We start from the raw sequence: 13,719 nt of genomic DNA on the forward strand, positions 1-13,719 counted from the left end.
AGGTCTCATGTCGGATGCTCTGCCGGCCCAGAGTGCTCTCATGTGGGGAAAGAGGAGGGTTCTCCAGTTTCTCTCAGCTGTCTCATTTTGATGGGGAGAATAAGGGGCTGATGTCTCATGTCTAATGGCATTTTTACTGATTAGTGACTGAAACTCCTTTGACGTAAACTCAGTGCCATTATCAGATCTAATACATTTGATTCTCCCATAAGGTGCAACATCAGCAATAAACTTTTCTGTAGCTCTGACTGTGTCACTCTTGGCTTTCAAAAAATACACAAAAATTGCACCTGAATAGTCATCAGTGAATGCCAATGAGTACCTGAACCCATCTTTTGCTGCTGATTCTATAGGGCCAGCCAAATCTGTATGCATACAGATTTGTATACTTGCACTTGTACATGTACAAGTGCTGCACTTGCTCTCCTCTCTCATCCGGTTCTCTCCTGCTCTGAGCAAATTTCCCTTGCATACAGACCTCACATTTCAGGTTCGACTTATCAGTTTTACCTTTAATTTTCATCCCCTCTGTGACACTTTCCAACTTCAACACATCATCATAATTACAGTGTCCCAAAATTTTGTGCCATGTTTGCATATCATAGCAACCATGACATCCATCTTCATCCTTACTTTCATGACACGAAAATAAAACATTCATTCATTCGTTCATTCATTCACACCTAATCCCTTTAATATCATGGCAATCAGCAAATCATCACTTAAAGTTTTCAAAAGTGTTCTGTAGATTAAGTTATAATACCTATTGTTATTATGTTACACTGGAAAGTCTCACCTGCAAAAAGGTCACAAATGCACTCGTGTAGTGCAAGAAATGTTGCTTGTCCATGTCAGCTGACACGACCAGATGAGCGAGTAGGCTAAGTGATGCTACTGTGTATCTCCTAATGGCACGCGGCTAAACATGTCAGGCAGGTGAGTGTATCTCTATTGTCCTGTAACTGAGTGCAGGTGTGTAGAGTAGGTGTGACCCAGATAGAAAAACAAAATTTCGACTTCGACTGGACACGTTACAACACAGTAATAATAAGTCGATGGCACACCTGACAGAACTGGTGAAACCATTAAGGACTCAGCAAATGCTGCTTGTCTTTATCATCTGACAGGACCAGATGACGTGAGTGTGTGATGTTAGTAGTTATATCTTTTATGTCTAATTCACTTGTGTCATGTCTGTTTTCTGTTGCATATTCTTTCTGTTTGATGCTTGTGTGTGTGTGTGTGTGTGTGTGTGTGTGTGTGTGTGTGTGTGTGTGTGTGTGTGTGTGTGTGTGTGTGTGTGTGTGTGTGTGTGTGTGTGAGTGTGTGTGTGTGTACAGTCAAGTGAAAACAAATCTCCCTTCTGGGACAGAAGTCTAAGCAGCGAAGCAGCGAAGCAGCGAAGCAGCGAAGCAGCGAAGCCACACCACAATCCAAAGGATATCAACAATGTATTTAAGAACTATTATCAAGATCTATAATTCCTCTCACAACCCAAATATTGAAGATACACATTTTTGAACAGTATCAACTTACCTAAATTAACACTGGAGCAAACTAACTCACTTGAATTACCATTGACCCCAGATGAGTTCTACAATGCATTACAAAAAATGCCAAGAACAAGTCACCTGGCCCTGATGGCTTCCCTGCTGAGTTTTACAAACATTTCTAGTCCACAGTCTCTCCTCTGTTTTTAAGCATGATAGACAAAATACAATACCTCCCATACAGCCCTAATCACTTTGCTCTTAAAGCCTCCATCTAGCTACCGTCCTCTCTCGTAAATCAATACAGATATTAAAATCACAAGTAAGGCACTGACGAACAGAATCCAGCGGGTCTTTTCATCTATTATTCACCCAGATCAAACTGGATTCATCAAAGGAAGGCAGTCATCTTATAACACGCAGAAATGATTCAACCTAAAGCAGTTTTCAAACAACAAGAAATCCCAAACCATAATCCTCTCCCTAGATGCTCCGAAAGCAGAGTTAACTGGAATTTCTTGTTTGCTACTCTACAAATATCTGGGTTCGGAGTGGATTAGGACACTGTATAGGACAGCATAGATTAGGGATGGCCAATGGATGTCACACCACGCATTCCTGGTGGAGACAGCTACAGGCAATTTTATTATATATATATATATATGAAGAGTTCATTTGCAAAAGCAGATAACTCCGTTTTAAAAAAATTCTAGAATCTTCATTTTTTATTTTAGTTTTATTGAAAACAACACTATGCAAAGACTAATTACAAAGCCTCAGCTCATTTTTTTCAAAATGGCACTTATCTGCTTTTGCAAATGAACTCTTCATATATATATAACTTAAAGAGAGCTATGTGAAGAAGAGTGTGCAGAAAAAAACAGAAGAGAAAAACATCATCAGCTACTGTAGGAGAGCATCAGACAGCTCAGATGAGGAATCAGATGCTGGAGGCAAGGTTTGTCTTTATTTTCTTCTTCTTCTTCTTCTTTTTTTTTTACAGCCTGAGTTGTTTCAGTTCTCTTGAGTAGTCGTAGGTGCTCAAAGTGAAAATGTGCATGTAAGCAGTTGTTTTGTGTTGAGTCTAGATGTTGCCTGTTTTTTCCAAGAAGAAAACAAAGAACAGAACAAAGAATTGAAGAAGTGGACAAAGATCAGGTAATTTGTCTTGCTTAGCTACCGACTTTTCATTTTGCTGACCTAGTTTTTTTCACCACAGATATATTATGAAGCTTTGAATTCTAACAAGAACCACAGAAGAAAAAGGAAGGCTGAGCCACGTAATAAAGACCTACAGACTTGTAATGCTGGGGTGGCAACTACGTAGGCTACATTACATGTCTTGTTTGACTTTTAGTACCACGCTTTTAGCAGTGGGTCGTTCTTCTAAGTTACAGTCAACACCAGGACTGAAGTGAACTCCACATCTTTTCTTTTTCCTCATCTTGGAGGTTTCTGTGAGACTGGCACTTGCGTTTGCCTTCCGTATGCTGGCCCTCTAGGAGTTACTCCCTCTGCTTCCGACCTGACATCTTGCATTTCTAGTTGCTAGATGAGGCTGATGTGCTACTGCCCGTATCATGCATGTAGACCCCATCACCTGATGTCTCGCCAGCCTCATATTGAAGTTGGACTTGTGATAAGAAATGTGAGCTGCACCGTTAACATTTATACAAGGGATAATTGTTCAGTTGGCTCAATTGTTACACTGCAAATTCATTAATAAAGTATCGCTAACTGTTATTTGTTACAACCTTTATTGTGAGATGTGTGTGTATGAATTTGCTTTTACTGTTATCTGGCCCACTTTACTTTTTTTTTTTTTAAATCAAAACCACCCCATGTCCTTTGTCAAAATGAAAACAGAGTACTGTAACAAACACAGTAGTCGTGGTAAACCTCACTTCCACCTTGCGTGTACAATGTACAGTATTCAAACTGCAACATGTCACATTAAAGTAATGTGAGAAGACCAAATACTCACAGGAAAGCTGTGCTTTATAGCTGTATCACTAGCAGAGATTCATGCTGCTTTTTTCCACCATATTCCATGTTGCAAACTGTTTTCTTGTCTGTACACAACATCTGTTGCTCGTCTGTTGCTTTTCTTGGTAGTTTTCCCTCAGTGGATGTGAGGGTCTAAGGGCAGAGGATGTTGTTATGATGCTGTAAAGCCCTTTGAGACAAACTGTTTGTAAAAATTGGCTATACAAATAAATGTGCCTTCCCTTTGTTTAAATGATATCAGCCAAGGGAGAACCCAGGTCTTTACATGTAAAACAAAAAACTGTCTTTTGTTTAAAACCTAACTTTAAAAAGTACTGAAATGCTGAAAAAAGAGAGTAGCAGGAATGGGGAAACCAAAGGAAGTAACAGATACAGTACTAGAATCAATGCATATAGTGACATAAAGCCATGTTACTGATAGAAAAAAAAACCTATTATGAATGTAAAATGATCAAGCCTACACACTGCTGTCAACATAAAATCCAATCACAGCATCAATGTTTTTGAATGTGGCTTTAGAGGCAGGTTTTGTGATTGAAACAGTGTAATGATATGAAAGGTTCATGTGAGCTTGTGACCACCATGTTGAATCTTTGACATCATCATACTGTGATTACTCAAACCATCCTTCAAAAACCCATCTATGGTCGGTGGTCGGCAACTGGTTTCAGAAACCCTGACTGTCCTAATCTGGCGCAGTCACGGGGCACAGTGGTGAGGTATGTGAAAATGTAGCTTCCAGATTTTATTCATGGGGAGGGTCTAACCTGCTATATAAAGAGCAGAGCGTTTGTTCAGTTCAGGGTAAGTGAGAGACTCGTGACAGGAAGCCATCATTGTTTCCCTGGCTGAAGCTGCTGAATAACTTCACTGACCGAAGGTGAGTAAAAAAAACAATGAAACTGAATTGAGCTCTTTTGTGGCAAGTTTTCAGTACTATTAATATAATATAATATAATATAATATAATATAATATAATATAATATAATATAATATAATATAATATTGATCAGTGAGGTGGTTCTACAGCATTGGAAGCTTAAATGATAATGATTAAGAGTAACAATATAGATTTAAGTCAAAATCTAGCTTTTCAAATAAACCTTATAATATTGTGTCTGTCCTCTGCAGATGCTGAGGATCACTCTGTGGCTGTTAATGGGGGTGTTGGTGTGGGGCTTTGCGTCCTGCTCCATCACATACCGTGATGGGACCAAGTTGAGTGATGAAGAAAACCAGCCGTGGTTGAACATACTCATGGTGGAGAAGGAGGCTGCAGAGAATCCAAACTCTCCTGTTCTCCTGAATCAAATCCAAGATGAAGGAACGGCTTCCATCGTCCACTGTGACAGCAGATACTATTGTCCCGGTCGCACTACCTGCTGCAGACACCCAAAAGGCGTCTGGTTTTGTTGTCGGTACACTTACGTGAGTTGACCTGCATATTCTTCACACAGACTTTTTAAAAAAGCGTTTAATAAATGAATACATTTTAAAGCAGATTTAGCTTTGATTAAATATCTTGTATTAAGTTTTGCATTATTTGCTTCATTGTGTGGCATGTAGGGCCATTGCTGTGCGGATGGCTTCCACTGTTGTCCACATGGCTACGACTGCAACCTCTCCTACACACGCTGTATTAAGGACAGCCTGAAATATCCCTTCAGCTCCAAACCAGCTCTGGCATCAGTCCCTGCTTCTCTCATTTCACCTGAAGACGGGACTGGCTTTGAGGAGGTAGGACATATCACACTTTATTCACCTTTCTGTATCCTGCCTGGAGTTATTTCTCTAAATGAACATCCATAGAGAGTACGTTTTAAAGGCCCCAAAATATATTACCTATCAGCAATAACAATTTTATGACAAAGTTTAAATACTTGTCATTTTGACATGAGATTCCTCTCTGTCTTGATTTTGTGGATAAAGGCACACACATACTTACATGCACCATCCATTTTTCACTAAGTCTGATCAACATCTTGGTAAAACTAATGAAACAGACATTCCCCTCAGGAGTGGAGTGGGGCTCAAAACCAAGCTAATAAAATAAATAATTGTATTATTATTATCATTTTATTATTAATAAAACAGCTAATATCAATACTGAAATTACAGTTTGGTGGCCAGAAACTACATTATATTCCCTGATGGGAACATCTGCTCTGTTGTTATAATGTGCTAGGATATGAATGCTGTCCATATCCAAATGTAAGTCCATTAAGTAGCAGTAATATTTTGGTTGTGATAAACACTGCCAGTGATTCTCTGCCTGATTGAGTGCTGCCCTGACCTGACATCCTGCTCCATCTGAAAACCAGCCGTGGTTGATAATACCCATGGTGAAGAAGGAGGCTGCAGAGCAACCAAACCCTTCTGTTCTACCTGAATCTGCCCCCTCAGATCCCCCAAACAGTCAAATCCCTGATGAAAGAAAAGTTCTCAATGAACATCCATGGAGAGCATATTAAAGGCCCCAAAAATCTATTACCTCTCAGCAATTACAATTTTATGACTTGTTAAATATGGTACTTGCTTTTTCACATGAGATATGTCTCTACTTTGATTTTGTTGTAGTTTTTTTTAATTGGATAAGGGCACACGCATACTTCCATGCACAACCTCACAATAGATAACATATAAGTTATCTTTCAAGTCTAATCAATGTCTTTGTAGAACCACTCCCTCAGGAGTGGATAGGAGTTCAAAACCACGTGAATAAAATAATGATGCTGTTTTAGTGTTGAGCTCATCACTGCTGCCACTAAGTGGCCAAAGAAATCCGTCAGTGCAGCTTTAACTGTATTATTATGAGGAGTTTTTAAGGGATCCAGATATACATAATTTTCAACAAATATATTACATACTTTATGAATTATGTTTATGATTCAAGTTATAAGAGAGTATAACAGTCCATTTGTATTTAATTTTCAGGAACAGCTCTAGTGGCCAGTCACCGCACCAACATGGACGGAGTCATGGTCCCCTCAGGAGCACAGGAAGAGGACAAAACCGACTGAAGACATGTTTATTTTCGTACAAGCCACAAATTAAATCTTAAATAATGCAGTGAAGAAAATTGATGGAAATTTAACATTTTGAACCAATATTAATCCCAATCTTAATCTCAATCCTAATTTTAATCTTAATCAGTAATCTGATGATAAAACCATTCCTCTGCTTCTGATAAATGATACTGTATGTATGTCTCCTCTGCTGAAATGTACTGCATGTTCATTTGTCACAAATAATAAAGGCACATAAGCATTCATTTTCAATCTTCTCACAGCATTTTTGGAACTGTTTTCCTGCAACAACATCCACAGTATTTATGTCCAACATTCACGTCGTCAGGGCCGTTGCAAGGTGATGACAATTCTAGGGGACCACAACAACCCCCAGTAGCCCAATCCTTACAGGACTAAATTATTTCCCTGACTAATACACATACTAATGCTGCACCAGCATTAAAATAAAGCCACAAAACATGCAATATTCATGAAATACATGTTATTTTCCAAGCAATAAATTACCGCTTGCCTTACTTTAAAAAATGGTTTATTCTGTGTTGGAGTAAAAGCAGCCCATGGATCTATGAGAAGTTCCTGTATATCCATGAGAAGCCACCACAGACTCTTGAGACAGTTATAACTAACGTAGCACTGACAGGTTACCAACACAATTCACCACCATGAATTAGTATACAGTAAAATTAAAGTAAAACTGTGGTATCATTTCTTTTTTCCTTAAAAAAATGGTTTGCCCTGGCAAGAAGCCAAATAGGTCAAGTTTGTTGGTCTGTGTTTTTGGTGAGATAAAATATCAGCAACTCAATTTGGGCACAACTTGTTGATTTTCTTGTTGACACACGGGACAATTACAGAGAGGGCTCTCTCCTTAATGACATTTGGGACAAAACTGTGATCCTTGCCAAGCGATGCAACATCATTCCAATTATTGATATGAAGTGAGGAGAAGATTTTCGAAATACAATTGTGTCATATTGCAAGAGATACAAGCCTTAATTCCCTGCAGTCCCACATTTTGTGAGAAAGGTAGTGTAACGTAATGGAAATGATCTCACTGTCTTCCTGGATCCATATTGGAAGTCTTCCATGATGAGATGTTTAAATTTTGCAAAATTGCACTTCTATGTGAGCACTGCATTGTGTGAGTGAAGATTTCCGTGCTTAAGTTTGATCAAAACTGCTTGCAGTCCCATGACTGGTGAGCAATTTAGCAATTTGGGGGTGCTAAACGTAGAGTCAAGAAAGTGCCATAAATCTTGATGACTTCGTAGATTTGTTTGCCAAAAACCACAGTACAGGCGCATAAACCTATAGTCTGATTAAATAGGTGTAAGTATTTATGTACTTGATTACTGTAGTTCAGTTTGTTCATTGCCAGTGGACCATATAAGATATGGTTATGTATCAATGGATGTATGCTTCCATTTGAGTCCAATAGCCTTTCTATCTCCAAAGCCCCACTTGCTGTGGCCAACGGTCTTCTCTATCTATCTGTTCACTTTGGGGAGACCAGAAATGTTTTCTGATCATGCCAGTTAACATGTAGTTTCTCACAATAGGTGTTGAATTGTTTGGAGACAGCCTGTAGCTTTCCAGTAGTAGAAAGGCTATCTTGGACTCAAATGGAAGCTTATGAATTAAGGAAGTTTTCTATACATGTTAGGCATAGATATTCTCCATAAAGTGCTGAAAAATAATAGTTCTCATGAGAATTTGTCAGGCGAACAGTACTTTTTTTTTGTCTTTTTTGGGATGTTGAGGGTGACATCTTAAAATTGAGTTGCAACAAACCCCAGAATCTTTTTTTCATGCCTCCCCCTATGTGTCAAGATACTCTCTGCCAAATTTTAAAGTTGTATGACTATTTATGCCATTGTAGTACCTAAATATTTGCATTTACATAATTTCGCCAGTAAAATTACCCCAGAAAGGGGTTTTGGCCCCTGTAGCTTTCCAGCAGCTAGTTGACTGGGTTGTCCACCCAGGTTTTAATCATTGAAGTTCCATTTCTGGTGTCAAACTTTTTACAACGCTCCGTGTCTGGTTTTTTTTGCTTTGCCCCCTGGGTATATTGTGGCTTTGATGTTCTGCCTGACATCATTGTAATGCTGTTGAGCTTGTTGTTCTGGTGTCTGTTGTGTCTTTTTATGTCAAGCTCTATGCTGCCACACAAATTTTGGGACAATAAAGATTGTCTCAACTTGAAGTTTATCGGGGGACTTGTCCACGTGTAAGGGGACTGGTCAGAGAATCGACACAGCAGGAGCTACTATTGTCATCGCTGTACCGCACTGTTGTGACGATAAGAGGGCTGAGCCAAAAGGCAAAGCTCTCCATCTACCAGTCAGTCTTTCTTCCCACCCTCACCTATGGTCATGAGCGATAGGTCATGACCTGCAGTTACAAGCGGACAAATTCGTTTTTTCTCACAAGGGTCGTTGGGGTCTCCTTTATAAGGGAAGACGTTTGGTCACCCGCTGCTCCTTTGCGTTAAAAGGAACAAGCTGGGGTTGTTTGGGCATCTGGAGAGGATGCCTCCAGGGCCTGTTCCTGGCACATCCAGCTGGGAGGAGGACACAGGGAGAGATCGAGGACAAGGTGGAGAGATTATATCGCCAGCATGGCCTGGGAACGGCTCAGGGTCCCCCAGTCAGAGCTTACCAATGTAGCCCTGGAAAGGAAGTTTGCATCTCACTGCTGGATCTGCTGGATCGACTGCCTCTGTGGCCCAGCCTCAGATAAAAGGTTGAAAAGGGATAGATGGATGGGTGCAGGAACAGTCAATAATAATAAATCAAAACTGTACTTAAATAATTGAAGACTAGTGTGGTGTTTTAAATTTAGGTTAGGCTTGTCTCCAATAACTTTTTTGATCCTTACAATAAATGTACACGTTCAAATTAAGCTGTATATTTGTCTTAATAAGGAAAAGGATAACAAACCAATTTTAAAAACAATTCATTGGATAACAAATATACATAACACATTACAACAAGATTGTTGTGGAATGCAAAATATCAGTCGTACTATGTGCCTAAATTGTAATTTTTAAGTCTATGCACATCAGATCATTGTTCACATTAAATGTTACACAAGAAACCAAAGTGACCATCCTTTATACTACTATATACTAAAATAAACTATATACTAACAGCATTACAGAATTCCTGAAATTCAGTACAGCTTTCGGTTTTGGTGTGCCAGCCCAAGACTTTCCCCATCTAGACACCCAGGCTGTGAAACATTTCTGGAGATGCCACTGCCAAACATACAACACACTTGAACCAAAGCAGATGAGACATACATACAGTACCATTAATCCAAAACAGAGGAATGATTTTATGAGCAGGTTACTGATCTATTAAACCTGATTAAGATTAAGATTATTTCAAAATATGTCAAGTTTCCATCAATGTTCTTTACCGAATTATTTAAGATTTAATTTGTGGTGTGTATGAAAGTAAGAACTAAACTGTCACTGTGTATTTCAACATGTCTTCAGTCTGTTTTGGCCTCTTCCTGTGCTCCTGATGGGACCTGAGAGTAGAATCTTCTGCAGGTCACAGATTGGGCATCACAGTTATATCCATACTCGCAGCAGTGCTTACCGTCCGTACAACACTGGCCCTGAAATCAGAACAAATCTTGGTGTTGGAACAAAATTCTGACAAAGTAATTACTGCATTAAATAGTGATAAGCATGAATATGGAAATATAAATCTGTCAGGTGCTTCAGTTTGAGAGTTGTTTTTTGGGGAGTACACCACACTATAAAGATCACACAATTAAAGATGGTGATGATTTGTTTGACTTCAGCTCACTTGCCACTGTTTACCTCTATCTTTAATATTATTTGTATCCTTACCAGTGGGTAGGGGCAGCAGTTCCACTTTCCTGTGGCTCCCTTACAGCAGGTTGTCCCTGCTGAGCAGTAAAACTTTGAATCACAGCGAATGACTCCAACCTTGTTGGTGCTGTGACCGGCCACTGTTAGAGCTGTCATAGGTTTCTGAAAATTAAATACAAATGGACTGTTATACTCATAAACATATTTATTCATAAAGTACATTACTGATTATATTTATTGAAGTGATGAATATCTGAGTCACTTCAAAAACCTGTCTGATTTTCAGTATCTCCTCATAATGATGCAGTTAAAGCTGCACTGACGGATTTCTTTGGCCACTGAGTGGCAGCAGTGACAAGCTATAAACACAACACTAACAGCATCACATCTTAAATTCTAGGCAATCTTGGGAGCAACATTAGCAGTCACTAGTGTTGTGTTTGTGGCCGCCAGACTGTAATTTCAGTATTGATATTAGCTGTTCTTATTTTATTAGCTTGGTTTTTTTAGTGAAAAAATGGATGATGCAAAGAGAGATCTCATGTCAAAATGACAAGTATTTAAACTTTGTCATTGTTATTTCTGATGGGTAATATATTTTTGGGGCCTTTAAAACGTCCTCTCCATGGATGTACCTTTAGAGAAATAACCCCAGAACATATAGAAAGGTGAATAAAGTGTGAAATGTCCTACCTCCTCAAAGCTGGTTCTGTCTTCAGGTGAAATGAGAGAAGCAGGGACTGATGACAGAGCTTGTTTGGGGCTGAAGGGATATCTCAGACTGTCCCTAACACAGTGTGTGTAAGTGAGGTCGCAGTCGTAGCCATATGGACAACAGTGGTAGCCATCCAGACAGCACCGGCCCTACATGCCACACAATGAAGCAAATAATGCAAAACTTAATACAAGATATTTAATGGAAGCGACATCTTTGGAGTTACATTTTCAAGCAGCATACACTAAAAGAATGTTGTCTCTTGCAAGTAATATCTCATCTGACCCCTCTCACGTGTTATTCGAGGAATATCAGCTTCTGCCATCAAACAGAAGGTTTAGAGTTCCACAAGCTCGACTGAACAGGCTGAGGAACTCTTTTGTCCCTCAGTCTGTCAAATTGTTAAATCAGAGTTTGGGCTCTAAGTCGACCCTAGGGTTCATGTACAGACTGAGCACTGGGTGTTGCACCAAAGACACATTGTAATGTTGGATTTATGTTGTGAATGGAGTTAGGAGGTAGTTTGTGTTTTTCTTTAAATGTGACTTTTGAGGGTAACATTTATGCTTTTTGTAAATGTATGTTTTTGGTATTTTGTTATTATTTGTGTGAAACCTTGGACGTCATGGGACGCAAGACAAATTTCTGAGTGATCTGACAATAAAGTGTAATCTTATCTTATCTGCTTCAAAATTCAAGTTTAAGTTGAAAGCTCTGACTTAGTGCCATGTCTGTAGTTTCTAAAAGCATATTAATTACAGTCTGTGTGAAGAATATGCAGGTCAACTCACTGGAGAGTACGGACAACAAAACCAGGCTCCTTTTGGGTGTCTGCAGCAGGTAGTGCCATCGGGACAAGCGAAATAGTTGTCACAGTAGACGATGGAAACCTTTCCTTCATCAGGGATCTGACTGTTTTTGAGATCTGTGAGGGCAGATTCAGGTAGAACAGGAGGGTTTGGTTTCTCTGCAGCCTCCTTCTCCACCATGGGTATGTTCAACCACGGCTGGTTTTCTTTCTCACACAACTTGGTGACCAAGTTACAGCGATACCCTGAGGGGCAGCAGTGGGCCAGGTCGGGGCAGCAGACGGCCTGGAGACACACATGAACACAGACGGGCAGAAAATTACTCATTATCACTGGCAGCGATTGTCACAACCCAAATACCTCTGCTACTTAAAGAGATAGTAGCATTTTTTTTAAAGTGGGGTTGTATGATCTACAAATAGCCCCTAATACTTTAATTGCAGTAGAAGACTCTCTGCACTCCTCCCGTTAGCAACGCCAGCCCATAGCCCTGCCCAGAGATTTACAACATACATACAGACCCAAAGAAACAGCCTAATTTCCTCCTAAAAGAGGTTTTACCTGAAAAAGAATACACAGTTCCATTGTTCGCTATAATATAATTTTTTCCAGCCCCTCAAAGTGCAGGAAAAACACAGTTTTTATTTTATATACGTGAGTTGGTTAGGTCCAAATAAAAACTGCGTTTTTCCTGCACTTTGAAGGGCTGGAAAAAATTATATTATAGCGAACAATGGAACTGTGTATTTTTTTTCAGGTAAAACCTCTTTTAGGCCGCAAAATTAGGCTGTTTCTTTGGGTCTGTTCACAACACTGTATGTTGTAAATCTCTGGGCAGGGCTATGGGCTGGCGTTGCTAACGGGAGGAGTGTAGAGAGTCTTCTACTGCAATTAAAGTACTTAGGGGCTATTTGTAGATCATACAACCCCACTTTAAAAAAAAATGCTACTATCCCTTTAAGGCGTGGACTTACTTTTGGATATGGACAGCAGCTATATCCATGTTTGGTCCTACAGCAGGTGGAGTAGTCGGAGCAGACATTCCCATCAGGGCATGTGATGGAGCAGGACGCAAAGTCCCACACCAACACCCCCATTATCAGCCACAGAGTGATCCTCAGCATCTGCAGAGGACAGACACAATATTATGAGGTTTATTTGATTCAAATGAATGGGATGCATCATGTGGTTGGTTTCATTGAAAAGCTAGATTTTGACCTAATGTACATTTAAGTTGTTACACATCATTGTGTTTATTCTAAAAGCTTCCAGTGCTGGAGAACCACCACATTGCTCAATAATATATCATATGAATTAACAGTATTGAAGAACTTTGTCCCACAAAATAACTCAATTCAATATCATTGTTTTGTGTGTGTGTGTGTGTGTGTGTGTTTTTTCCACTCACCTTCGGTCAGTGAAATTATTCAGCAACTTCCCATCAATCGCCTCACACTTCCTCTGAACTACACAACAGACATACATGAAATTCACTTGATTTGATCAATGTGTTGTATAATGTGGACTCTCAGAAAGAAATCTCCTTGAAAACTGCAGGTTTCCTTCACTTCTTTAGTCAGATTTCAGGATTTAGTAGAAACTTGCTACCATTTTGTTCACTTGCAGTTGTAACTTTCAGTTTCATTTCAGCCTGAACTGTGCGTTTCCTGTTACAGACTCACTGAACAGTTGTAAGTAGCACAGATGAAGCCCTGCGGTTGCACTTAGACTACAAAAGAACTTGATGTGGATTCACTGATTTTTATCTCTTACCTTCAGCCGCGGAAACAATAATGTCTTCCTGTCATGAGTCTCTCACTTG

General features: G+C 39.5%; 1 protein-coding gene across 1 annotated transcript; it reads right to left on the reverse strand.

The window, feature by feature from the left end:
* Positions 1-9,652: 9,652 nt before the first annotated feature.
* Positions 9,653-13,719, reverse strand: LOC146978971 (progranulin-like). The gene is made up of 7 exons (XM_085792042.1): positions 13,671-13,719; positions 13,306-13,363; positions 12,872-13,021; positions 11,880-12,182; positions 11,067-11,237; positions 10,392-10,535; positions 9,653-10,153 (listed from the first exon to the last, which is right to left on the reverse strand). Exons 3-7 carry the CDS (start codon positions 13,019-13,021, stop codon positions 10,025-10,027), a joined length of 897 nt encoding a protein of 298 aa, XP_085648168.1. The 5' UTR covers positions 13,306-13,363; positions 13,671-13,719; the 3' UTR covers positions 9,653-10,024.

This window comes from Trachurus japonicus, chromosome 11 (assembly GCF_045865225.1).
Source record: "Trachurus japonicus isolate A0001 chromosome 11, Traja_1.0".
Lineage (NCBI taxonomy): Eukaryota > Metazoa > Chordata > Actinopteri > Carangiformes > Carangidae > Trachurus > Trachurus japonicus.